The following is a 27,962-nucleotide window of genomic DNA, read 5'->3' as shown; positions in this document are numbered from 1 at the left end:
AACTCCCGCATGGATGCACAATGGTGGGACTGATTAGGAAGAGAGACTATAAAGATTGCTTTAGAAAACTTACTGTTTATAGTGAGTAAATTAATAACCATGAGTTTTGGTCAAAGAATGTTAACAGTTCATGTGGGTGAGGGCAGAGTATATTTCTGGGTGATGATTATATGCCTTGTTCCTTGCTAACTAAGCAATTCTATTAAAGTGTTAAAAGAAAATAGATGTTTGTCTCATCTCCCACTGATTGATTTATGCCACAAATCCAAATTTATTCCATTTGCTTTGTCATAGTCAGCTGACACAAATTACTCTTAATATCTTAATACAGTATACCTAATTATTGCATTGGGAGCTCCAAATAGCATAGGAGAAAATACTTAGACTACATAATCAGCCTTCTAAAAGGACAGATACATCACTAAGAATGTGCAGTCTGAGTTAAGTGGTGTTTAAAACTTGATGTTTCTACTTAGCATTAAATGATTCCTACATACCACAATCAATGCTGTTCACAAATCTGTAATACTTTATTATAGTAAACAATACTATCGCACCACCTTATGATAGAAGTCTTAGAAATTTTTGCCAGTCAGAGTTGTTAACATTACATAATTAAAATGATTAATGATAACCCTTAATTCTAGAAATATACATTAAAATCAGTGTACTTTTTCAAAGTAATTTGTTATTTTTATTTTACATATTGAAATTTAAACTTTTTCGGGGGGACTGGAAGCCATTTTTGTTATCTGTAACTGAATAACGTGTAAAACTGATTTTCATGCGATGTCAAACTTGTCTGCATCTGTAAGCTTTTGGCGTTAAGAAATTGCAGCGGTAATATTTTAAATATCTAGTTTTATTTATGCAAAGGGGGCTTTGAGAAAGTGTGCTTTCGAGGATCTCTTCTACTTGTATGACTTTGCAAACTTGCTTTCATTTGTTCAAGTTTTGTAACTATTGCTAATAGCCCAGAAAGAAATGTTCTTAGGCCTCTTAGTTGTTTAGTTGTAATATTTATCAAACTCTGTAAAGTTCCTAAGTGATAAATTCTAAGTAACAACTAGAAAGTCACTTCTCTGTCGAACTCTGGATTTTGACTTTTTGTAAAGACTGCAATAATAAATATATTAGTTGTTTTGATTTATAGAGCTATAGGAATGTAACTTTCAGCTCTACTGACTTGAGTAATAGGTCCTAAATGACATCTTCTAGTCCACAAAGCCTGCAGAGGCTCGAGGCAGATGTGATTATGCTCATTGGAAAATTAGGAAGGCTTGAAGCTGTGTAATTACTAACTCTTTGTTTATGTATTTATAATCCTCCAGTTGCCACATCATGTTCTGCTTTGTCATGGCTGTAATTTTGAGTGGGGTGTGTATGTGTACACATATATCAATAATGTGTTCACGTGATTAAAAACATTCCAGCACAATTCGTAGAGATTTTTAAATCAGTAACATGAGATCAACTGACCTTTCTGAGAAGAACTTGATGGGTCTTTGCTTGAGCAGATGTCTACATACAAACTGAGGGCATGAGACCATTTCCAGAGAATGCGTTGCTACTAAATCTCCTGGCCAGAGTTTGTGACCGTGATGGGTTGAAGCATCTGTTTTTACAGCTATGTGATAGCTTGTGCATTTGCTTGTCACAATTTTAGAAATGATGCAGCAGTTTGCCAGAAGGATGAGGAGAAGAAAAAAATAGCAGTTAAAAACAATGGTTTATTTTTGTTAGTTTTAGACATCTAGTAGCATACACAAAAAAAGTAACACTTCTATAAAGATACTGACGTGAAAGGATTCATAGGATCATTCTTGTACAGGCATATATAACTCTATTATAAAAACCTAGTGGTCATTTCAGGCTCAATCCTGCAAACTGCTGAACACTGTAGCCACAGTCAAGTAAAGTGATTTAAATACATGCTTAACTTTAAGCAGTTAAGTAGTTCCATTGAATTCAGATGGAACTACTCACATGCTTTAAGTTAAACATGTTTAAGGTGTTGCTGAACTCTTAAACCCTGTTCAAGTTCTGATAAGGAAGGGTACTGAGAGCAGGGAGGTGGGTTCTGTTTTACAGGGGAGTACTAGACCAGGGACAGAGATGGCAAGATTGAGCAAATAAAGGATGGGGGGGAAAAGAGACCTTTCCACTCAGATGTTCCTAAATCTCCTCTTCTCCTGGAATCCTACATTGAGAGCCCAACAAGTCAAGTAGTTGGTAGACTCTTTAGTTATTTGTATGTTTAAAAAATACCATTATATTTCTTTAAATATTATTTTAAAATAAGGGATCTAGAATTATGGAGGGCTGCATTAAAAGAAAATGGTTTATGAATCAGCTGACAACAGAGGCAATACTGGTGATGCTTCACTAAGAGGGACAAGAGGCTAGTAAAATGAGAATCTGGTGTGCAACAGTGTTCAGTGTTGAGCTATGATGGGACTGTGAATGTTGGTAGTTGTATGAAGAGTTGGCACAAATGGAGGGAGTTGACAGGAATTCTCTGCGATAAGACTATGTCAAGTAAACTAAAGAGCAAAGTGTACAAGACCTTGATTAGGCCAGCCATGATGTATAGGTAGGAATGCTGGCCATCGAGAAAGAAGGAACTACTACTACTTCACATTGCCAAAATGAGGATGCACAGGTGGATGCTGGGTAAGACGAGAGCTAATTGGCTATGAATTGAAACAATACAAGTCATGATGCAGATGGCCCCCATCACTCAAAAGCTGAAGGAGTATTGACTGAGATGGTTGTGTTATGTGAGACAACGAGACGCAGGGCATTGTGGTCAGAGGGCATTAGATATAATAGTTACAGGACTAAGACCACAAGGAAGACCCAGAAAAAGGTTGTCCAGCATGCTGAAAGAGAACATGAAGAAGGTGGGTGTCACCTGGAAAACTCACTCAACAGGAATTCTTGGAGACAAAGAACAAGAGCCACTGACCCCGACTAACAGGACAAGATGAAGGCAAAGAAGAAGAATTATTTTTAAATGTTTTAGACCAAAAGATAAAGAAAACTGGGTGTTTCAATAAAAGATAAAAAACAGTTGAAGTACTTAGTGTTGCTATTTAAATTATCACTACATTTCTGAGTTAACAAACCATCAAAATGAATTGATATAGTTCAGGGGTTCTCAAAGTTCATTGCACCGTGACCCCCCTTTTGACAACAAAAATTACTACTTGACCCCGGGGGGAGGAGGGGGTGAAGCCTGAGCCCCAGTGCCTTGGGCTGAATTCCTCAGGCTTCAGCCCCAGGCTTTGGGGGTCGGGCTTTGGTCCTAGGCCCCAGAAAGTCTATCGCCAGCCTTGGTGACCCTATTAAAACAGGGTCGCAACCCACTTTGGAGTCCCAACCCACAGTTTGAGAACCACTGATACAGTTCATATCTTTCTTACAGCTACTGTTTCTGCTTGCGAATTCAATAAGACAGCTTGCATTGGTTTATATTTGGAAGGTTATCTTTGCAACTATAGGAATTAAAATGTTTTTAATTAAAGTGTACATTTTGCAGAAAACAAAGGGGAAAAAGTACAAGTTCACTAAAACCATGCTATAAGGCAGGGATCGGCAGTCTTTTGCACGTGGCCCATCAGAGAAATCCGCTGGCAGGCCAGACCAGTTTCTTTACCTGCAGTGTCCACAGGTTCGGCCAATTGCAGCTCCCACTGGCCGCAGTTCACCGTTCCAGGCCAATGGGGGCTGCAGGAAGCAGCGCGGGCCTAGGGATGTGCTGGCCAATGCTTCCCGCAGCCCCCATTGGCCTGAAATGGCGAACCGTGGCCAGTGGGGGCTGCGATCGGCCGAACCTGCGGCCGCTGTAGGTAAACAAACCGTCCTGTCCCGCCAGCGGATTTCCCTGACGGGTCGCGTGCCAAAGACTGCCAATCCCTGCTGTAAGGTGTGATTTCACTGAGGGGTCCTCCCACACGCACACCGGAACAATGTCTCGTCCGGAGAGGATTGTAGCATAGTTGTAATAAATGTTGCACTTCATTATTTCTGCGTTAATGCTTACAGAATCTCGGATGGAAAAATCTTTTGTATGTGTAAAGTGTTGTATCAACATTAAGTATGTGAAAGCCCATGCTGTGATGGTATGGGTATCTTCCGTAATATGTAAAAAAGCCAAACTGAGAATTTAAAAATTGGATGGTAACAGACTACGAATCCCAGTGATGATTGACCCTGGTGATATTCTATGCGAAAAGATCTCTCAACCATGTAGCTGTTTCCATCAATTCACACTGAGTGAATAGACATTCTAGGCTTCAGAGTGACACATCATGACAGACCTGGAATCTTACTCAAGCCTCACAGCACCCCTGTGAGGAAGATACATTATATTATTATGCCCTTTTTACAGATGGGCAAACTGAAGCACAAAGAGGTTGCCCGAGGTGACTTGCCACGGTCACACTGCACATCAGCTGCAGTTCCAAAACTATAATCCAAAAGTCCTGCCTTAACCACTGAGCCACACATGTCAACCAATGTTTTTATTGGATTTTACAAAGTCAAATATAAGGAGACAAGTAAGCTGAAAAGGTGAGACCGTACGATGAGTGTAGAAATAACATAAATCTAGACTTAGAAGTACTATATTTAGTCTGATTCTTGCTTGGATTTAAATATTAAGTAATGATGATGTACAGAGCATACCATCCTTTTTGTTACTCCTCAAATCAGATGAATTGTCTGCAAAATAATCAGAGATCATTAACGTTATGTAGGAGAGTTCTTCTAGTGGCATGCTGCTTTCATGTCTGTTAGTTCCTGGTAGTGTGTTCACTTTTTTTTTTTAATTGGTATCGTATTTTGGGGAAGGTGGAAATACTAGGTAATTTTTAAATGTTTGATTAGTCACTTAAGTAGCACATTTAGGTAGTGCTTTAAATACATAGATACATACAAATGCATCCCCTTCCTTAACCAGAGTCAAGGCAAGTAACAATAATCCTGGGAACTGAGCCTGGACAGCTGGGTGGAACAACCTAAATGAGTTAAAACATTTGATTTTTTTTTTTTAGTTGATTTAAATCAGGTCAAGACTTTGTAAAACTAATTTGAAAAACTGCTGTTGCAACTTCAGATTAAAATTTATAATGAACTAAATTATAAATGTCTGTTTTTAAATGCTACAACAGAGAGAGTATGTTACATTTTACAAAACCACTGCAGTCAAAAAACAAAATATTGAAAGTTAAGATCCTGATGATGCAAACACATAAGTAGGTACATAACTCAAATAATCTAATTGATTTCAGTGAGACTACACTGGTGTACAGAGATTATTGGTGAAGAGAGTTAAATATGAAAGACTCATAAAGGATTCAGAAATTAGGAAGTGGGTTTAAGGAGGAGGAAGCTTGGGGAAGAGACATTGGAAGGCTGTTCCAAGTGTCTGAGGCACCTGAGTGACGGTACAAACCCATAACTTGGAGAAGGGAGCAGTAAGAAGAGAGAAGCAGAGGGACAAGGGAGAAATGAGAACCAAGATACAGGTGGAGACGAGATGTGCAAGGCTTTGAACATGAGCATGAGGAGCTAGAATTTGACATGGTTGAAATGGGAAGTCACTGAAGAGACTGAAAGGGGATTGATAAGATTGGAGTGTCAATGGAAAAACATTACTTTTAGTAGCTGTATTTTGGGTTAGGATTGGGATTTTTCTTTTCTTTTGGGGTTTTAGTTTTTTTTTTGTTTTTGTGGTGGTGGTTGTTTTTAATATATACTGAATTTCCCCCCAAAAAATAAAGGGAGAACAAAACAGTAAAGGAATGGGAGAGGGGGCGGAAAAGGAGAGCGACATTGTCATTTCCATCTGCTAGGAATTAATCAAAGATTTCTAAAAATTCAGACCAAATTTTTTTCAAATTTGTCTGGGGTCCCCCTTCTCCATAAGGAGGTAAGGTAAGCCAAGTTGTTGTGCTAAGCTTCTATGCCTGGAGCCAATCTACACTTCTGTCTAATCCAGGGGCGGGCAAACTTTTTGGTCTGAGGGCCGCATCGGATTTCGGAAATTGTATGGAGGGCCGGTTAGGGGAGGGGGTCATGGCCTGGCCCCAACCCCCTATGCGCCCCCCCCCCCCCCCCGGACTTCTGCACCATCCAACCCCCCCCCCCCCCCCATTCCCTGACTGCCCTCCCGGGACCCCTGCACCATCCAACCCCCCCTGTTCCCTGACTGCCCCTGGAATCCCCACCTCTGACTGCCCCCCCCGATCCGACCCCTCCTCTCATTCCTGACCAGGGCCGGCTTTAGGCCAATTCGCCCGATACCCCGGAATCGGGCCCTGCACACTCACCCTGCTCCCCTGGCCAGAGCGCCGGCTGCAGCGCGGCAAGCCCCGTGGCCCCGTGACCCTGGCTGGAGCTCCGGCGGCGCGCAGCCAGCCCCACAGCCCCACTCTCCCCCCCTGTTCCCTGCCCTCTGACCACCCCGACCCCTCTCCACACCCCCACCCCCTGACCACCACCCTGAACTCCCCTGCCCTCTATCCAAACCCCCTGCTCCCTGCCCCCTTACCATGCTGCCTGGAGCACTGGTGGCTGGCCCGCCTGGAGCCAGCCACGCCGTTGCCACTGCACAGCACAGAGCACCAGGTCAGACCAGGCTCTGCAACTGCGCTGCTCCAGGAGCTCACAGCCTGCCACCCAGAGCATTGTTCTGGTGGTGGGGCGAGCTGAGGCTGCAGGGGAGAGTGAACAGCAGGGCAGGGGCCAGGGGTGAGCCTCCCAGGCCAGGAGCTCAGGGGTCGGGCAGGAGGGGCCCGCAGGCCGTACTTTGCCCACCTCTGAGCTAATCACTGTGTCATTTGGCTACAAGCACTGTTCTAGAGACCGAAGGTTTCCACGCATTGGATATATTCCAAAACACAGTTCTGGAAAATAATTTTTAAGGAAGTATCCATTATCATATTAATCTTTCTGCCAGCTTCAAGCCAGAAGGGTTGTATCTTGATTAAAGTGGGAGGAAAAGAAGTGAGACAATGGGAAGATAGAAAGGAAAAGTTTGCACTAATCAAGATGTGAGATTAACAGTGTGGATGTGGGTTTCAGCAGTGGTTAGTGAAGTAAGGGTGAATTTTGGTGATAATAAAAAGAACAGGAGTACTTGTGGCACCTTAGAGACTAACAAATTTATTAGAGCATAAGCTTTCGTGGACTACAGCCCACTTCTTCGGATGCATACAGAGTGGAATAAATATTGAGGTGATATATATACACACATACAGAGAGCATGAAACCGGTGATAATAAAGAGGAAGAATTAACAGGAATTAGCAAAAAAAAATTGAATATGGTTGGAGAGGGAACAGAGGTCAGTGTCAGACACATTGAAGTCAAATTTCTCACAAACAACTTTTGTGCTCTCTCCCATGTTTCTCCTTACTCACAGAAGGAGTTCTTATAACAATCTACAAAAATGTTCTCCTTCAAAGCTCTCCTTAAAATCCATCTCTGTTGTGATACCTGCAAAACATTTGACACTGGCTAAGCAGTTGATAAGCAGTGATCACAGCATGTTACATTTACTATAATTATCTGTTACCTGGTGCTTCCCACGTCTGTTACAGTCACCTGCTCTCCCATTATATACTTCAGTTGTAAGCTCTTGGGGACTGGCACCTCTAGATGCGACTGCAATACAAATCAAAATTGAAATTGCAAATCTGGGCAACAGGAAGGTTACTGTCCTTGTCAACACTAACAGAAGGGTATTGATGGACAGGGAGTAGAGGAAAATAAATTCAGTTTTGGGGAGATTGTTCTCATCACAGCTCTGTGTAGTGTAGTGTAGTATGGGCCATTACACAAAGTAAAACTATTTCCCCATGCTTATTCCCCCCACCCCCTACAGTTCCTCACATCTTCTTGTCAATTGCTGGAAATGGGCCATTTTCATTACCACTACAAACAGTTCTTTTTCTCTCATGCTGATAATAGCTCACCTTAACTGATCACTCTCCTTATAGTGTGTATGGTAACACCCATTGTTTCATGTTCTCTGTGTGTGTATATATATATATATATATATATATATATATATATATATATCTTCCTACTGTATTTTCCACTGCATGCATCCGATGAAGTGGGCTGTAGCCCACGAAAGCTTATGCTCAAATAAATTTGTTAGTCTCTAAGGTGCCACAAGTACTCCTGTTTTTTGCGGATACAGACTAACATGGCTGCTACTCTGAAACCTATGATCCTATTGTAATTTTTCATGGTCTTCCCCCCTCTCAATATCTAGTCCTCTGTTAAGATGGCCCCTTTTTATGCTTACCTGTGAGCTTTTGTCACATCCCCCTGGAACCTAGTTTAAAGCCCTCCTCACTAGGTTGGCAAGTCGATATGCAACTATTTTCTTCCCCTTCTTGGTCAGGTAGACACCCATCTTTTCCCAGCATACCTTCCTCCTGGAACGGCATGCCATGGTTGAGAAAGCTGAAGTCCTCCCATCGACACCATCCACGCAGCCATCCATTCATCTCCAGGATGTGCATGTTGCTGCCTGAGCCCTTACCATCAACCAGGAGGATGAGTGAGAAGACAACCTACTCCTCTGACCCCCTTCACTCTTGCTTCCTGCGTCCTGTAGTCACCACTGATCTGCTTGGGGTCAGACCTGGCAGTATCATTAGTGCCCGTGTAGATGAACAGCATGGTAACAGGGACGGATGAACCTTGGCAACTTTTCCATAACATCTCAGATGTGTGCTACAGGCATGCAGCGCACATCTAAAGACATCATATCATGTTGGCAGATGGAAGCCTCCATCCTCCTCAGATGGGAGTCCCCCAACGACCAGCACCCTATCTCTCCCTCTGAAAAGAATGGTAGAATGCAGAAAGCACAGCTTGCTATTCGACTGCTATTTTCTATTTAATTCTGACAAATTGTGAGTGGGCTCAGAGCCACAATATCTTGTGAGGCTGCAACTGTATACCATATATTAATATTTATAAAGCTTAATAGCACAGTAATTTCTCTCTTAAATTAATTTTGTTGTTTATTGTTGGAGGTTAATTACTAATGTAGATAAGTGCTTATATAACAGTACTGAATACTGTTTTCAAAACTGTCTCTATATTTTTTTATTATTTTGTTGCATATTTTTAAATATCTAGGGTACAAATAAGCTTAAATTAATGCTTGCAAAACACTTTGAAGTCTTATTGTATTTATAGTTTGTCACTTTATTCAAATTTTATACTGATACAAGACAATCTCATATTATAAAATATAATGACAACAATATTCAATTAAGAGTGAATATTAGCTCATCACTAACTCCCTAACACACTGACTAAAGAGTAATTTAAAAAAATAGACAAATTTTAATTAGGCATATGAGGTTTTACACAGAGAATGAGACCAAAGCAGCTTGTTATTTAACCAGCTTTCAGCTTAACAAAGTCAATGAATACAGGAAAAAGTTTTCAAGTTTTAAACCCACTGACACTAATAAAAAAGGCTAAACAAGTTAATACAGTGAAATTTTCAGCAAGAACCACATTCATTTTAAAATTTCTTAATGATCTGAAATTTTTAACAGTAAAGCAGTTTCTTTAGAATCCATTTTGAAATCATTTAAAAATATTCTATATTAGTATACCAACCCAAATAAATTGGTCAGATGTTTTGGGGTCAGTTTTGAGTACGTTTGCCTTCCAAGTTTGTGCTAGTTGAATTTTAAATAGCAAAAATTGAGTCAGTATAGCTCTTGCAATGAAATCTCACGATTTTTTATTACTCTGAATGGTATGAAAAACTGAAAATAAAGGTAGTTTGTCTTTGCTATCTAGCTAAGAAAATCTCCCCTTCCAATTGAATGGTAGAACAATCATCTGGAAAGAAGGGCCTGTATTTGACAGCCTATAGTATTATGCAGTGTTGCTGTAGCAGTGTCAGTCCCAGGATATTAGAGAGACTCACCTTGAGCCTATAATTTGTGTATTTAGCACTGTATCTGATAGTTTGGGGGATTTTCTTTCCCCCTTCCTCCTTTTATCTAGTTCTTTGGTTTCTCTTTAGTTTGACCCATCTGTGACCAAAAGAATTATTACTGCTAATATAAAAGTTTTTGTTGATTGTTGTTGGCAATCTCCTAGTAATGCATTAGACTTAATAGGTTGAGTGTCAAAGTAAAAGAACTGTAATACTGTATACAGGTTACTTCCATACAGTCTGATCAATGCTGTGCTAACTGAGTAGTCACTGATACGGTTGCCAACTCCCTATCTCCTAATGTGGGACATGTAATTCAGATTCTGGATATATATGTGATGGCACTTCTGTTACATTAATGGGACATAATATTCATAGGCCAGTACCAGTTGTTCATTCTGTTTGCTACTGTTTCCCGTGTTCATGCACTCATCCAAGCTAAAATTAAAAGCAAACAGTCTATCACTTAAAATATTGTCTAGGTTTCTAGGACAAAAATTAGATCTATTTTGTGTTTTTTCCCCCTAACATCTTTCTGCAAGTTCTATATGGGTTCTAATTCTTCTATATGGGTTCTTTTAAAAAAAAATCTAAATTAAAAATGGCCATAGGCCTGTTCTCTTGAGCAACCCTACAATAATAAATTAGGATCCCTGCACAATAAACAAACAGAAAAATAAGAAAATAGATTTAAACCTCAACCCTTCAACAGATGGCTTTCGTTTTAGGATAGAAAAATAAATCTGATAAAGATTTCTCAAATTTTGCAAAAAATTTCTCATTTGTATGGTAAAAATACCCACCAGAATATTATACAATAAATGAACCACATTAAATGGCACACAAGATGGCTTTAAATGTATGAAAAATGCCCTGATGTCCTTTTTAAAAGGAAACACCAATAACACAAACTTGGTGTTTACTTAGTTGTATAAGGCAGGTGTGGATCTGACTTTGAAATGAATGCTTCCAAAGGGCCAGCATCAATAAGCAATGATTCCAGCTGTGATTGTTTATAGGGACCTAGAAATATATTACACAGAACTGAGCTGTCATGTATTTTAGGTCTGTTTAACTATGTAGTTTCAATAAGAGAACGTATTGATAAAGAGTGTAAGATATTGCTATAAGCAAGAGTTTATTATTCAAACAAAAGGATTTGATTTTGGAAAACACAGTCAAGCTGTGGAAAGATTCTGAAGCTAAGGAACCTGCATGTGTTTGACGTCTGTACACAGTGATTTCCTAAATTTTAGCTCAGGCTTTTCATCACTGTGGCTAACTATTATTAATTGTTTGTATTCCAATATCCTCTAAAAGACTCTGTCAGGATTGGGGTTCCATTGTGCACCGTAGAAACATAAAATAAGAGACAATAATACCTCCTCTACAAGTTTAAATCTAAATAGACAAGGTAGAGAAAAGGTGTGGGGAAAGGATGTACCATACAGTTACAATAAATGGAGTGGTGGTTTGCAAACATGTTAGGAAAGAATGTCCAGAGAAAAAAACTGTAGAAAGTAGGCTGATGAAATAATTGCCAACTTGTAATCTTTAAATTGAGTGGTCTGTGTACAAGAGAATACTGTGGTTATATATTTAAATATGTATTTAACAATATAACAAATAATAGTCTTGACTTGCACCTCACTCCACAAGGAGACTTAATTAGATCATTGTGTAATTCATTAGCCAGAAAATATGGGATAATAAGCACTGTGGATTTCTATAGCAGTAGCTGTAGAATAAATGGAGGACATCAGTTTTCAAAATGGTCGGATTCTGTTTAGTTTTTTTTCCAGAAATAATATGAAAGATTAATAATGTGAGCAAAATATTCCATAAAAGCAATGCCTTCTCAGTTTTACTTGTAACTAAAGATTTGTTTTTCTATACTCAGCTGGGAAGTCATCAATTCCAAACCTGACTACAGGCCCAAAATAAACCAATGTATTGTAGATGCATTGGTGAATTTATTTCTATTTCTTCAGGAAATGTCACACTTCAAAGAGAAAAACCCTGGCAAGGTGAGTTCAATAAAGTAAGCTCAATATCTTTATCCTGTTTTATCAGGAGGTATTCTGTCTCAGCAAACTATGATTGATAATATAGCAGGTAAATTTGCTAAAATGAAGACACTAAACTAGATTCAGTCAGGGTTTGTGCTAGCATCTTTCTGTATGGATTGTAAGGGAGACTCCATGTAGCAGAAAAGTTGCCCAGGGAAAAGATTTATGGCAGTAGAGCCCCTCCCCAGTTAGCTGCTGGACTCTTCTCCAGCCACTGTGTAACACCAGAATTAGGGCAAGATATGGCATGACCAGTGTGGCTATGGGATGCACTGCTATGGAGCTCCTGGTGGAAATGCCATCTGTCTCCCTAGGGTAGAGACATCAGATCAGATCACAATAATAGCTTTAATAAAAACAGAAGAATCCTACATCATTTATAAATTTATGTATTATTTTTTAAAATAGCTTTAATTGATTTTCAGAAAGTTTTACTCAAGTATTACATAAATAGCATCTAATATTATGATATGAGAGGATCCTACCTATATCATAGTGCTATCATTTATCTGCTCATATAAATGTAGCATAATTTTTCCGAGACAGACTGAGGTGGAAAACACATGAGTGATAAAAGGCAAGCAAGAGTATAATACTCTTCTTCTATTCGCAGAGTACTGTTGTTTTTGGCCAAATCTGAACTGATCTTTTCTCAATTAAACCAAATATTAGTAGCATGAGCAACATTGATAGTGGAACAGTCCATCATGGCAGCTGTAGTGGACATTGTAGATTTTTGCTTGTCATCTTTGGGTATTTCACTTTTTTTTTTTCTTTTTTGCATTCAAACTTACTTGGACAAGTTACATTTTCTTCTTGAGATCATAACAAGAGTTTGCATTGAGATGTTTCCTGGAAAGAAGGCTCTCCGATGTAACAAAATGAATTTATATATTCCCAGTTGAAAAGTACATTAAGAAGAAGTTATGGCTGAGAGTATATATCAATAAAATAGGATAAAATACATTATAGGGATGTTGTGATTATCCTAGAAACAAACATAAACCCAAGAAATTCAAAGTTAAGATTAAACTGAAAAAAACCCCAATCATATGAGGTATGGAAATGTAGCTTTAATGCATCCAGACAACCAGATCTGCTGTCTACCGATGCCATGCAATAACCATATTGCACTGGGGGGTAGGGACACTTATCTCTTGAGCACCTCTTTGTGGCTGAGTGTAGTATTTCAGTCCCTTTGCTGCTCCTGGCACCCCCTGTAGGCTGTCTGCATGTCTCTGCCAGTTTTCTTTGGCTTGGCCCTCCAGCCAGGTCACACAGTCAGACTGACCATCTTGCAATGAGTCCAACAAAACAGTCTATCTACCCTCACCAGAGTCTTTAGTCTTAGCTTTGGGTCCTTTAAATTCATCCTTTTGCTTGGGCTTCTAAGCAAGACCTGTCCCCTTCATGGGGCTTAGGTTAGGCTTCTCCCCCACACCTCCCATTTCTTGGGGTTGATGCTATTTTGCTGGTGGATCCACCCATTACTCTATGTTCCAACCTAGAGGCTCTATAAACAGCAGCCACATACTGTTCAGGTACATTTGTTGCTGCTACTTCCCTAGGCCTCTTCCCATCTGGCTCCTTTATCTTCACCAATATCCCAGGACCAAAATTCTCAGGTTCCTCTTTCCCTGCAAACCCAACTGTGCAAGCGAGGCCTGAATTGTACCCTGGCTAGTACTCAGACTCCTTTGGCCAAAGAGGAACACCTTCCCACCCAGGGACTGCCCTACTAAGGCCCAGCATCAAATGTTATCTAAGCCTGCTGGGCACTGATTGGCTGTCACTAGACCTTCTAGCCCTTGGAGGACCAGGGCTTTGTAGTTTCCAAGATGGCTGCCTCCAAGAGACCTCTCTAGGCAGGCCTGGAAGACCCAACTTCATTGGTCTTTTCCTTGCATGTTGCTTCTTTCTGGGGCAGGGTGCAGCAGAGCAGTGGGGCCTCCAGCAGGAGTCCAGAAGGGCCTGGTACATTCTGTCACATCTATCATTAAGTATGCCTGAGGGAATTTTGCACCACTGTGCATGCGCAGAATTTGTGTGCCGCATAATTTTTTCCTCAAAAAATACTCTGCCTAAGAAGTGCTGCAGTTCTGCCTTTCGCCCGCCAGAGGCCGCTGTGGCACCAGGACAGCCAGCAGCAGGCTGCTCTAGTGCCACAGCAACCTCTGGTGGTCAAAAGGTAGAACTGCAGCACTTCTGGGGCAAAATGTATTTTCTGTGTGGAAAAAAATTCTGTACATGAACAGTGGTACAGAATTCCCCTAGGAGTAGAGGTTCATCACAGCATCTGCCTCCAGAGCCAGGCTAGGACAGACAGAGTGGGGCACATGGGGCTGCTGGGAGGGGTCACAGATTGGGGTTCAGAATGGCTAGGGGGGAACAGTGTTGAGCCAGCGGCTGAATGGGAGTGGGGGTGCAAGGCCACATGAGGATGGGAGGTTTGGGGACAGGGGCAGATGTGCTTGACTGAATGGGAGAGGCTTGGGGTCAGCCAGGATCTGCATGGGGGAAGCTCACCAACTCCCTAACAATCCCGCCCCTCCCCACCCCCAAAAAAGCCTGTTCCATATTTTTCCCACCCCACCTAACAACCTTCCAGGTTCACTCCAGGCTCCTTCCCTCTCCGTCTGCTCCTTCCCTGTCCATCAGCTCCTCTGTTACCCCTGACTCCCCCGAGCCTTTTCACTCATTCTGATAAGTGTAGGAAATATAGTTCTGTATTGTAATTTAAATGAATTACTCAAAGTTCTGTAGTAATATGCCAAGTAAGGAATCTATTTGTCAAAATTTTTTTACCAGAATCTGTTTTTGGTCTGTATTGTTACAGACATACTTGCTGACCGATATTTTGAAATAAATTACCAAAATAATTGAAACTGGTATGATTATATTGTATTATTTTGACAAATAAAATATGCAGAATTTTGCAGAATTAAAAAATATTGTGCAGAGAATTTTTATTTTTTTTGGCACAGAATTCCTCCAGGAGTAGTTAAGGCATTTTAATGTTTGAGGTCTCAGTTTAGACAAAACTGATTTTTAAAGACACATTAAATTTTTTTTCCTCCTCCCCTTTTCCCCTGATGGTATCACTGTTCTATTGTTAAGACCATAAGAGAAGAAATAAAGTCTGATAGTGTGTGCTTCTCCTTCTTAATTAATTTTATCTCCTAATTTAATTAATAAGCTTGTAAATTCTCAGAAAATTCTGTAGTTTTGGGGAGGATACGTTGTATTTTTCAAACACAACAGAGATTAAATCCCTTCTTTATATATGCAAAATTCAGATTAATTTATAGAGCAGTAACTGATGCTTCCATAATGATACACTGTACAATGTTGAAAAGTGCCAAGAGTTAGCAGTATACAAGACAAAACAATGAAAATGTCAAGTAAATTACAACTTAATTTGCATAAAGCTATATCTGGCTTTAGTGAGATCCTGTCAGTGCCTTCCTTTCATGAATGTCAAAATCAGTCCCCAGTTTTAAGTAAAGTTTAAAAAAAAAATAAACCCAAGTTGTAGTTTTCAGATGGATTATGAAGATGGTGACCTAACAAAACGAGCACCTGTTATTACTGCCTATTGTATTTCTTCTGATATTCATCGTATCCAGTTTTCATGACTGGCGATGACCTGGAGGTTGTTAAAACTTCCATATGGTAGGTGGAGGGAAGAAGCCTTATTTTTATAATACCACCTGAGACATAGCCTAATCACCCAAAAATATGCTGCTTAATTCTTACTGTAATACTTGTATTGCAATTATAATAAAAAAATCTTCAATATTGTACTTTTAAACTAGAATATTACCCTGCCGGGGAACTGTTCTTATCACAAAGTGTAAATATTTAATGTCATAGCAGTATGAATTCTAACTATCATCTCTGATCTCTTCTGTTTTCAGTTTTGCCTTCTGGTCTGCAGTGTGTGTACATTTTTCACTATCTTGGGTAGTTACATTCCTGGAATTGTACTCTCCTACTTTCTATGTAAGTATAGTCTTTTTTCCCCCCAGTCATGTCTTATGCATGTTGTATGTTCATTATGCAGTCTAACATACAGTCCGTTTTTTAAATAAATAGTTCTGTATATGGATCTTGACCGATGATGATATTATATGAATGTCAGGTTACAGATTTTTCAGTTTGTCAGTTAAAATTCTGACACATCATGGCACAACTGTATGATACCTTTTAGGCAGTGATACAGAGAGAGACATATTTATGCCAAAATAAAACATGATCATGAATAAAAATATATGCTACCATGACCACAAATTCCCTATTGGAACTTCTGAAAATATTTAGCCACTTGGTATAAATAGTTGTTATAATGTTTCTATCCCATAGAAGAGAAACCATACACTCCCAACCCACAATGTCTGAAGCAGGTTGGAATGTGCTGTTTTTTGATGTTTACTTTATCAATGATTTCATCTTTCAGCAGTACATTTCCCTTTCTCAGAAAGCAAATTATGTCTTCAAAGACTGATGGTGGGCTGTGAGCTACATCTCACTGAGATGTCTCTTCCATGAAAAATTATCCCACTACCCCTACTGTTGTTTGTTTGTTTTACAAATTATGCCACCAACTGCTGTAGTGTATCATGAGTCCATATTGTTATCTAATACTGTTGTTTATATATGAATGGAGTTTTAAACAATTCAAACAAGTGGGTGAAGAGCTGAGTAAATTATATGGAAAAAAAAAACAGATGCCTCTGTTTTGCCAGTATATTGGTGTTAGTCTCTGCTGCTGCAAAAAAGTGCCTTGTCCTTTCAAGAGAACTCCTAGTTAAGGAGGGGGAAAAACAGAGTAAACTGAGGCCAATGCGTATATTAATCCACTGCATTGGAGTGTGATATCAGTTCAAGCACACCATGTCAGGACCTTAATAGGTATAGTCAAATGGATTAGCAGAAAAGTTCAGTGAAAATAGCAAGGATTATTAAAAGAATTATTACCACCATTATCAAATTTATTATAATAATGGAGCCCTGGCAGATTTAAGAGATTTATATTTAGCATTGTTGGAGTATTGCAGCACACAGCACAGTGATTTATTAACATCACAAGTATAAAGGTTTACAGGCAGAAGAACAAAAACCTTTTTGCTTACATTGAGCTTTTTGAGCCAAATATAATAAACCTTTATTTGTTCTAAAAGAGGTATATATCAGCCGTACAGAATTAAAAAAACAAGAATGCCAAAAGTTTACCCCCATTGCAATTGGGAGAGAACGTTAATTTCAAAAAAAATGTGGCTACCACCCAATTAAGATAATGACTTATACCATTAGCACCAAGGATCTGTCCTATAGCAGGAATAGAAAACATCTACTCAAAATCAGGGAGGGCACTGGCTTCTCCCCCCCATGCTCCCCAGGACATCCAGAATGCCATTGATAGTACTCCTGTGCTGACAGAAATGGCATACACACACACACAGTCACTGACTAGAAAACACCTGGAGCAGCACAGTGTGGATCCAATCTCAGATACAAATAGACCACTGCAGAAGGAACAGTTTTTAGAACAAGAGGTCATGTGATCAGAAATTCACTGAGATGGTAGTCACTGACAAACGTCCAAAGCTCCTAGAGCTTTCTATTTGTTTTATTAAGTGGGTGTATTTGTTTGGGGTTATCTTTAGTTTATATTATGTTTTATTTGCATTTGATGTTTTCTTTAAACATGTTATAGTAACCTTTGGAGTTCGTGAATACTGACTCTGTCACGTGGTAGGTGATTACTCTTTTGTAACTGTGACCGATGTCATGTGACTAGGAACAGGAATTAAAGTTCAATGTCTTACAAGCCTGTAATATTATTATATTGTGGTAACACCTAGAAGCCCCAATCAGAGATCCTGGTCCACTAAGTTAGGCACAGTAAACAGGTTGTGATACTTTCTTGGGGTATCCAGAACTGTAAGTCACCCTGTTACTTCTCTGCCTAAGCATAAAAGGGTCTGCTGGTGCTTAACTGAGTGACAATTCCCTGCCACTCCAGTTTGTTAGCCAGCCTCACATATTCCTCAGGACTCTGCCAGTCGTAACTGCCTTGCAGATTAACCCTTGGACTACTTCAGTTCCCAAACTCTCCAGAAGCTTCTCCCTACAATATCCAGATCCTGTCCCTGGACACTCAGAGAAATTACCAAGTATGCTGTTTCCAAAGAGACAGAATACACATCAACCTGTTGGTTCATCTGAGGATGCACACCTCACTTTAGTATAACAGCATTGAGATGAATTTATAATAAAACAATAAGTTTATTAATAAAGAACTGAGATTTAAGTGAAACTAAGCAGACAATAGAAACAGAAAACAAAACAAATAATGACATTTTAACAGTTGATATATTGTCTGCCACCACTTCCCCAGCATATATAGAAATGGGAGATAGTTACCCTATAAATCTATTATGATACTGGTCTTGGCAGCAATTACTGGTTGAATGCATTGTAAGACCACACCTTTAAATCCTATTTTGGGATGAGCCAAAATTAACAAAGCACGGATTTCTTTTAAATATAAAAATACATTTTGTATTTTTGCTGATAACACCAGCAATATTATTTCATCTAATGGTTAAAATTGCTGATTGACATAGATTGATCTTCTACAACAGCAGAAACTTTCTCCAGAGTAAGTGGGACAAAATGCACATCAATTGGATCCACTCAGGGCCATTACTTGGTAACATTTTTCGCTACATTTTAGTGACTTTGCTTTTGTTTTTCTCCTTCTAAAAGATTTTATTTGCCTAAATATAAATATTTTAATGAGACTGTGATTGTGACCCAGGGACCTCTTGATGCCAAGTGGCAGCAGGAATAAATGGTACATAAGGGTTAGAGGAATGCCCTGGGTCTGGTATATTTACATTCTAGTTCACCAAAAGAGTGTCTTGTGAGGTCTTTAATAAAAGCCTCTGTCACGCTGGTTGTCAGTATCATTGCAAAGTGCATGTATGGATGTTGTATATGGAGTTACATATGTACACTGAAAATTATGTTCTTATGGTCTATGTAGGGACTGGTCACCAGGAACAGGGAGAAACTGGTTTTCTTTCCGGCAAGAAATGTTTATCTGTTTCCATGTAAATGAAGTATTGTCTGATTCACAATGGTACTCTACTCACCAGTCTGAACCAAATGCTAATGAAGAATAGTGAACTCTTCAAAGAGAGGAAAGGAACAGGAAGAAATAAATAGTGGGGTAGACAGGGGAAGGGAAACCCATCTTGAGTTGCACATCAAAGGTATGTGCTGGTATATTTAAGGGTGCAAAGAGACACACTGGCATCCTTCGCCTAGGAAGTAGGATAGCAAAATTTGCTTAATGGAAAAGGGGTCTCAACCAGGTCTGGTTGAGAATGTTGAGAGAACTTTGGGTGAGATAAGCTTTTTTAGACAGAAGGATAACTTATTAATTAAGTTTAATCTCTAGAAAGCATGTTATGATTTTGTTTTATGTGAAACCATTTGTTTCCAATATTCTTACTCACTGTCACTTGAATTTCTGTTCTTTGATAATAAAGTTACACTTATTTTCTCTGTAAATATATCTAAGTGCTGTGTGTTTAGCAGAGCTGTGTTCTAAGGTATAATTAGTAAGCTGCGGTGTACTGTTCCGTTGGGAACACCAGACCTGGTAGTTCTGTGAGAGTTCAGTGAATAAAGAGCTGACTCTATAGGGAACACTCCCAGGACACAGGGGTTGGTGTGTGCCTATCGCTAACCTGCACAGAAAGAAAGAGGTCTGCAAGGGAGTGCTTGTGTCACCAGAGGCTGCTGGTTTCAGGAAACAGATCCACAGCAGATACAGACAAGACTTCTTCATACTAAGAACAGGTGGTGGTGAGGTGCCTCACAACCCTGGATACCCGGGGAAGTGTCACAGGGATATCATTTTGCTTCTGATTTGCACTTGGAATGGACAAAGAGTAGGATGAAGAGGACTTATTATTATTCGTGTATTTTGAAAAGCAAATTTAGGTCCCTGTGAGGGCTTGGATTGATGTCACTAGAGACTAAAGCTGTGTTTACCCAGATAGCTTATGGCATAGGCAGCAGCTGTGGAAAACTTTGCCTACCCTGACCTCAATAGAATGCATTTATGGGGGCAGAGGAGAGGATAGTTTGATCTAAGTGCCCAGCCTTCTAGAGAGACTATGAAAACGGGTGCCAATTGATGTGAATATAATGATAATTTTTGTGATGTGGACTAGTAATCAGTAGGAACCGTACGGAGACCAGTAACTCCTCTGATGTGGCATTTACTGTTGTTTACGTTACGTAAAGGTAATTCTCTTTATATTAATGAAATGTATGGTGTAATCTTTAGTTAGTGATTTAAACATAAATATTTAAGTAACCTTTCTGTTTATATCTTGGTTTTGTGTTACAGTACTGTGTGCCTTTTTATGTCCACTGTTCAAGTGCAATGAATTTGGGCAGAAGATGTGCAACAAAATCAAGTCAGTTCTGCTGAAACTGGATTTTGGAATTGGGGACTATATCAACCAAAAGAAGAGAGAGAGATCTGGTAAGTAACTAATATGGAGGGGGAGGAAGGGAGAGGGCTGTTTTGTTTTTCCCACATGGAGTCTCAAATATTATATATCTAAAATTAGGCAAAAATCTGCTCATATTGTAATCATCACAGTTCATCTTTTGAAACCAAGCATGAGTATACTTGTCATAATGGAATTCTAAACTGAAGGATGGGAGCAAAATTCAAACAGTATATGTCAGACTGACCGGTTAGGATGGGGTGAGGAGTTTTCTCCTCTCATTAGATTTGATCTGCCCCATCACTTCATATATTTAGGAAAACTGCTAGTTTTAAAGTATGAAACATTAGTCTAGCCACCTTACTCAGAGTTAACATGTACTTCCAAATGCATATGTTCTATTCACATTAAAGCACCTAATGTCTAGTGATTAGATTGAGGCTTCTGAAATAAGGACTCCTAGATTCTAACCCAGCTAAATTATGCTAGTGACTGTGCAACTTCAGGCAATTTACATAACCTCTCTGTGTCTCTGTTTACCGATTGAGGTATTATGAGGCTTAAGCATTTTGAGATTCTTTGAACTAAAGATACTGTATAAGTGCATGTTGTGTTTTATTTTATTAACATGTTTATTTTGGAAGGTGTGTGGGGGTCCCAAAGCAACTGCTGGGAAGGGAATGAAATAATATATTCAACTATTTTTGAACCATGAAATTGCACAATAGTATAAAATCAAAAGACCATACTTCTGACACTGAAATATTAGGAAGATAAATAAAAAATGCCATCTTCATCCCAGACTTTCTCAGATAAACTTTTATTCTGGGTCATCTTTATATGAGCAAAATTATTATGTTGCTTATTTGATTGTTCACATGAGGGAGTGTGGCAGGGCGCTGCTAGGAAAGCCCTTAATCAGCTCCCGCCGCCCCAGCCCCAATCAGGGGGAATGGATTGGGGCTGGGTAAATAGCCAGTGCTTGCCTGGAAACTGCCCGCATCTGCCAGCTTCATTAGCAGGAGCTAAAAGGCTGGAAGTGGAAGAAGGGGGTGCGGAGACCAGGAGGGAAAGGTCAGGCTCACAGGGAGGAAGGAGCCTACCAGTCTGTTGCTGATCAGGCGGGTGTGAGGCCAAGCTGTGTAAATAGCCTGAAAATAGTGGGAAACTGGTGGTGGGGAAAGGACACAAAATAAAGAGCATGGGTGTTACACCAGCTTGGAGCGTCACTGAGTCTTTAAAGAGTGGGGCCAATGGGCCAAATCCTATGGGGCACGACGTGCACCCAGTTACATGTGGGGGCTTGTCCAGGACTAGAAGCCACCGCCAGCGAGTGGAAACCTGAGCATGGAGGGAACAGTGCAGTGGCTCATGAAGCAACAAGAGGAGCTGCAGAAAACCCTGCAGGCCTTTCAGCAGTCCCACCAGGCCAAGAGACAGGTCTTACTTGCTTGGCAGGCCGAGCAACAAAAGACCTTCCAGGACTTCATCAGGGAGCAGGCCAGTGTACAGCAGCAGCTCCTGCACCAGTTGGGGAGTCCCCCGGGAGGTGATGGCAGCCACGCACCAGGGTTGGTGCTGTGTAAGATGGGCCCCGCCGATGTATTGTGGGTGCTATCAGAGATAAGTAAAAATTGCATTTGAAGGGGCCCAGGAGTCTGTCAGCTTTTCTGCTAGGCTACAATGCTGCTTTCAGTTAACTTCCTTCTTTAAAAAAAATGGATGGAGGATGAGATTGTTTCTGACAGAGGGGGAGAGAAGGGAGAAGGCAAAATGTGTGTTCCTTGTATGTTAATTGGAGACACCTGTGACCCAACAAAAACTACCAGACCTACTTGGTCACTTTCAGTGCAAATTTGAAGGTAGTTAGGATGAATGCAGGGGAAAGAATGAATGGGTACAAAGGTAGGGTTACCATATTTCCACAATCAAAAAAGAGGACACGGAGGGGGGGGGTGTGCTCTAGCCCTGCCCCACCCCTATCCACTCCCTCCCACTTCCCACCCCCTGACTGCCCCCCCTCAGAATCCACAACCTCCCTCCCCCCCGCTCCTTGTCCCCTGACTGCCCCCTCCTGGGACCCCTGCCACTAACTGCCCCCTAGTACTCCACCCCCTATCTAAGCCTCCCTGCTTCTTGTCCCCTGACTGCCCCCTCCTGAGAACCCTCCACCCTAACTGCCCCCCTAGGACCCTACTTGTCCCCTGACTGCCCCGACCCTTATCCACACCTCCGCCCCCAGACAGACCCCCGGGACTCCACGCCCTATCCAACCGCTCCCCACCCCCGACAGGACCCCCAGAACTCCCGACCCATCCAACCCCCTCTGCTCCCTGCCTGCCTCGACTCCTCCCAACACCTCCCCCGACCCCCTGACCCATCCAATCTCCCCTACTTTCTATCCCTTGACTGCCCCCTCCAGAAACCCCCTGCCCCTTCTCCAGCCCCCTGGCCCACTTATCCTGCCACTCAGAACAGCATGTCGGGCTCCGCGTGGAGCCCAACACGTGGCTGCGCTCCCCAGTGCAACGCACAACCCGGTCCCTGCCCCCACACAGTGCTGCCAGAGCGGGGCACTGGGCAGCAGGGGAGGGGGAGCAGGGGAGGAGGAGGAGCTGCCGAGCCCCTATGCGAACGGCCTGGCCGGCCGGCGATCTAAGAATGCAGGGAGGGGAGGGGAGTAGCTCTACATTGGCCGGGCTGTACTCTGGCAGCTGATCTGAAGCTGCAGCGGAAGGGCTCTGGCTGCCGGAGCCCCATGCGAGTGGCTGAATTTCCTGCAGCCCGGCTGCGCTTTGCATGGGGGGAAATCCCGGACATTTGTAGCAATTTACAAATTCACCCCCGGACGCTATTTTTAACCCAAAAAGCCAGACATGTCCGGGAAAATGCGGACGAATGGTAACCCTAACAAAGGAGGGGAAAATCCTGTGCATGAAGACCTATATGCACATATCCAGAAATTACATACATTTTAATCGGTATGAAAATAGCATAGCTTGCATACCCACTGCCTGTTTTAAATCCATAAAATACAACCATCTCAACACCAGACTAGCTATGTGGAAGGCATAGTTTTGAATTGTAGTTACTTGAATTGTTCAATTTGTGTTAACTTGTACTCACACTGTAGTTTCAGGAATGTATAGTCTCAAAGCACTTCGCACAGCAAGGAGCAACAGGTTTTTAAAAGAAATAAACGTAATAAAGGCAGATGAGTATGTGGCAAGACAGTGCAGACGAATGTTGTCTCTCCAGCTATAGATGCTACAGAATAATAGCTCAATAAATATCCAGCTTCTGAGTCAGCTTGTTTTACAACACCAGCCTATTGTATATAATATATAAATCATTCATTGTGTTAACAAATGAAGCCCATAATATGATTGAATTATTTAAGGAGCTCAATAGAGACAATAGAAATAACTCAGAAATGCTTGGTCATCAGGGTAGGATAGAAAATAACTAACTGTAATTTTCTTTCTTTCAGAAACCGCAAAACCAAAATCCCTGGAAGATGACAGTGAATTAGACATATCAGCCCTGTGTCCTAAGGTGACTGGATTTTAGTCAGTTCTTTTATGTAAAAAAGCACTGAAGAGCATGAAAACTTCTCTTGGTCTCTGTGCTCTATGAAAGACTAGTTTTTTTCCCTCCTAATAAGAGAGATGCTGTTGCTGACCAGGAACACAGCCATGTGCATCACATCATGTTCTAAAAGTGACTCTCATTGTCTCCATCCTGAGAAATTGACCCAGAAACTAACCACATCTATGACTACAGGTCCCCCAAATATCTGGCCCACGTGGCTATTCATCTGGGGAAGCTACAAGATGTTACACCCCTATGATATTGGCTGCATAAGGACTATACCAGAATTTCACAGCAATTGAATCTATCCCACTTCTCAGGAGTGGAGATACAGATGCTTATTATTATTACAATAGTGCCTAGAGGCCCAACTGACATCATTGTAAAGCAAATTCATTTTGCTATTTGCAGCACCCCCTCTCTAACCTCAAAATATGTAAAGAAACATTCTTTTCAAGTAGTGTCCATGTGGATGCTCCACTGCGTCCCTGCCTGCGTCCCTGCGCTGCTGATAGAACTTTGGTAGCAGTGTCTGTTGAGCCAGCACATGCGTTGTCTCTCCTCGTGCTGTGCCAGGAGGCTAGCCAGTATGCACGGGCTAACTGTCCTTAGTTCTTTCTCAACTAGTGACGGAGCTATTAGCTGTCTGTTCACAGATCGTTAACCCCTTTTACAATTGCAATTTTTAGCTTCCTCTGAAGCCTCTTTTCTTCATTTGCTTTTCTTACCTGTTGCCTTAAAAAAGAAAAGGACTTTATTCTTTTGTCAACCCCCGGTGGGCGGGAGGACACCCCCTCCCCCCAAAAAGGGTATGCCCAGTTCTCCGGCTTCAAGAAGTGCCGCACTTGCAGCAAGGCGATCCCTGTTCCGAACAAGCACTTTCAGTACATCAACTGCCTGGGCGAGGGCTACATCAAACAAAGGTGTACCCTCTACCAGCAGCTCTGGCCGAAATCCCTCAAGGACAGAGAGCTTCACCAAAAAAATATCTTCATGGAGGCAGCTCTTTGAGCTCAACCTTCCGGTGGCCGGTCTTCCCCACAGCCTTCAACTTTGAAGGACAGTGGGTCGAGGAAACGGAATGGGGACTCCTCTGTCAAGTCAAAAAAGAGATCAGGAAGTCCCCTCAGTGAGCCTAGGGATAGCCATAAGCAATAGTCATCTCACTTGGTATACTCAGCACCGAGATCTCAATCCGGCACTCACACCTCATGGCAACCATTGGTATCCAGTACTGCCCACAGGCCCATTGGGCATGGGCACTGAATCATCAATACTGAAAGATAAGGACAAACAGCCTAGGAAGATGCTCCTAGTATGCAAGTCGACCTCGGTACTGCTAGTGACAATAGCCCACCCGGCACCGGAGAGAACGGTACAGAAAAGGTCTCCATCTCCCTGACACCAGGAGGATCGGTACCAGCAGAATTCCACCAGACCAGAGACTTCTGCATAATGGAGGCACCTGAGTCTCCACCGCTCAGTACCATCGTCAGGGTATCATGTTTTTGCTGGGCACAGAGGATATCCCTGCAATCATATCATGCCCCTCCACTATCTAGTGAGGTGTGAGACAGTGAGACAGAGGAAGTATCACAGGACTCCTCCCAAGCTCCATATGCGACCGACTATCAACAGGATCTGGGAATGTACCAGCAGATGGTATACCACCACCATCTTGGTACAGCCACCTATGGAAACCTCCACCAGGCCCTATGCCACCATAATGGCCATACTGGGACCCGTAGGTGGCACATCGAGAGCCTGCCTCGCAAGCTTCAAGCCTTGCCCGAAAACCCTCCCAGAACACTCCTTTGGCCACGGCAACTAGAGCCTCAGGAAATGGAGGAACAAGAGGCTGACACGGAAGAAGTAACATCTAAAGCCATATTCTCTTCCCCGGATGAAGCGGTCATGCCTTTACAACTGTCCTTCCATCCACTGGAGGAGGTCAAGGATATACACCAGCTCCTTGATATCCTCCTTGAAGATCGCCCTCCCAATTAATGAAGCCGTCTTAGACCTGGCTAAAACGGTGTGGCAAACCCCGGCATCGATAGTCCCAATGTGCAAGCATGCGTACAAGAAATATTATTTCCTCACAAAGGAATCAGAGTTCCTTTTCTCCCACCCACCACCATTCCATCGTGGTAGATGCCGTGAATTCCCTTGGCCAACAACACCATTCCAGGGCAACATCCTACAACAGGGATAGGAAGCGCCTTGATCTATTTGGCAGAAAGGTGTATTCCTCATCTTCCTTACAATTCCGCATTGCCGACTATCAAGCGCTCATGGCAAAATATGATTACACAAACGACAATAAGTTGAATGACTTTATTGATAAACTGCCAAAGAGTCATCAGGAATCCTTCAAGGCCATCATCCAGGAGAGACAACTAGTGGCAAAAACATTGCTACAGTCAGCCCTCGACGCCACCAACATGGCAGTTAGATCCATCTCCACGGCTGTGGTGATGGAACATGGCTCCACTTGTCAGAATTCAAAGGAGATGCAGACCACAATAGAAGATCTCCCCTACAAGGATGCAAAGCTCTTTGCTGAGAAGACCAATGCCTCCCTCCATACCTTGAAGAATTCCAGGGCCACCCTCAGGTTGCTGGGAATCTATACACCAGGGCAAAAGAGACAGTTTAGCGCCCAATCCCAACACAGACCATATATGACTCAATTCCCATAACAGCGCCATTATGAGCCGCAAAGAAAAAAGGGGAAATTCCCGAAGCTCAGGCCATCCAGTCCACAATCTTCAACCCAGTCACCTTCCTGTAAGCACCACTTTTGATGGGCAGATTGAGGTGCCACAAGACCACTCCCTGCAACTGACTATGATTATGCACCCATTTGGCAGCGTTGCACAGTGCCTGGGAACATGTAACATCAGACAGATGGGTCTTAGAGATCATCTGATCTGGATACTCTATCCACTTCACCTCTCTGCCCCCTCCACAATACCCTTCCCTGTCCCTCTTCAGGGACCCTTCTCACGAGAGTCTACTACGACAGGAGATAGATGTTGAGGTACTCCTTCTATGGATCCTAACTGGAGGAGTTGATCTATGAGGCAAGGGGTTCTACTCTTGTTACTTCCTAATACCCAAAAGAAAGAGAGGTTGGAGACCCATGCTGGACCTCAGACTCTCAACAAGTTTGTCAAAGCTCAGAAGTTCAAGATGGTCAGATTATCGATGATTATTCCATCACTGGACCAGGGAGACTGGTTTTCAGCCCTCGACCTACAGGACGTCTACTTTAACATTTCAATCCTACCTGCTCACAGACGATTTCTCAGATTCACTCTGGGACCTGGCCATTACCAATACAGAGTCTTCCCTTCGGACTCTCATTGGCCCCAAGAGTATTTTCCAAAGTTCTCCCAGTGGTAGCCATTCATTTACACTCGCAAGGGATAATGATCTACCCATACCTGGACAATTGTCTCCTCAGAGCCTGATCACTTCAGGAGGCTCATCGAGACCACGATACACTTGTTTACAGAATTGAGCTTACAGATCAATACCCAGAATTCAACCCTCAGGCCAGTGCAGCACCTGGAATTCATAGGGGCCGACCTTGATGTTCTACAGGCCAAAGCCTTCCTACCTCAACACAGGTTCCTATCCCTGGTCTCATTCATACACGGCTCAGTGCAGTCCACAGATACCAGCCAGACTGCCTCTAACCATTGGGGCATATGGTGGCAGGAACAGCTGTGATACCACACACCAGACTCCACATGTGATACTTCCAACTATAGTTCAG

The 27,962-nt window shown here is 41.9% G+C and overlaps 1 protein-coding gene and 1 long non-coding RNA gene across 22 annotated transcripts in view; one reads left to right on the top strand and one right to left on the bottom strand.

The window, feature by feature from the left end:
- The window catches only part of LOC122174656 (uncharacterized), a 46,144-nt gene extending 39,331 nt beyond the window's left edge, over positions 1–6,813 (bottom strand). For 13 of the 17 annotated variants that reach the window (XR_010598547.1, XR_010598553.1, XR_010598549.1 and 10 more), the window contains exon 1: positions 1,480–6,115. This is a non-coding gene — a long non-coding RNA (uncharacterized LOC122174656). Of the gene's footprint in view, positions 1–1,479; positions 6,116–6,556 lie in introns of those variants that run through there. The other 4 variants (XR_010598555.1, XR_010598554.1, XR_010598551.1 and 1 more) reach the window with 4 other exon arrangements.
- Positions 1–27,962, top strand: part of RETREG1 (reticulophagy regulator 1) — a 132,497-nt gene that overhangs the window by 87,430 nt on the left and 17,105 nt on the right. For 4 of the 5 annotated variants that reach the window (XM_065584251.1, XM_065584250.1, XM_065584255.1 and 1 more), the window contains 4 exons: positions 11,885–12,011; positions 15,971–16,055; positions 20,482–20,619; positions 24,078–24,142. In XM_065584251.1, coding sequence (XP_065440323.1) covers positions 11,885–12,011; positions 15,971–16,055; positions 20,482–20,619; positions 24,078–24,142 — 415 coding nt within the window. Of the gene's footprint in view, positions 1–8,855; positions 8,936–11,884; positions 12,012–15,970; positions 16,056–20,481; positions 20,620–24,077; positions 24,143–27,962 lie in introns of those variants that run through there. The other variant, XM_065584252.1, reaches the window with a different exon arrangement.

This window comes from Chrysemys picta, chromosome 2 (genome assembly GCF_011386835.1).
Source record: "Chrysemys picta bellii isolate R12L10 chromosome 2, ASM1138683v2, whole genome shotgun sequence".
Taxonomy (NCBI): Eukaryota; Metazoa; Chordata; order Testudines; family Emydidae; genus Chrysemys; species Chrysemys picta.
The sequence above is the reverse complement of the archived record's forward strand: the minus strand, read 5'-3'. Positions and strand labels throughout refer to the sequence as shown.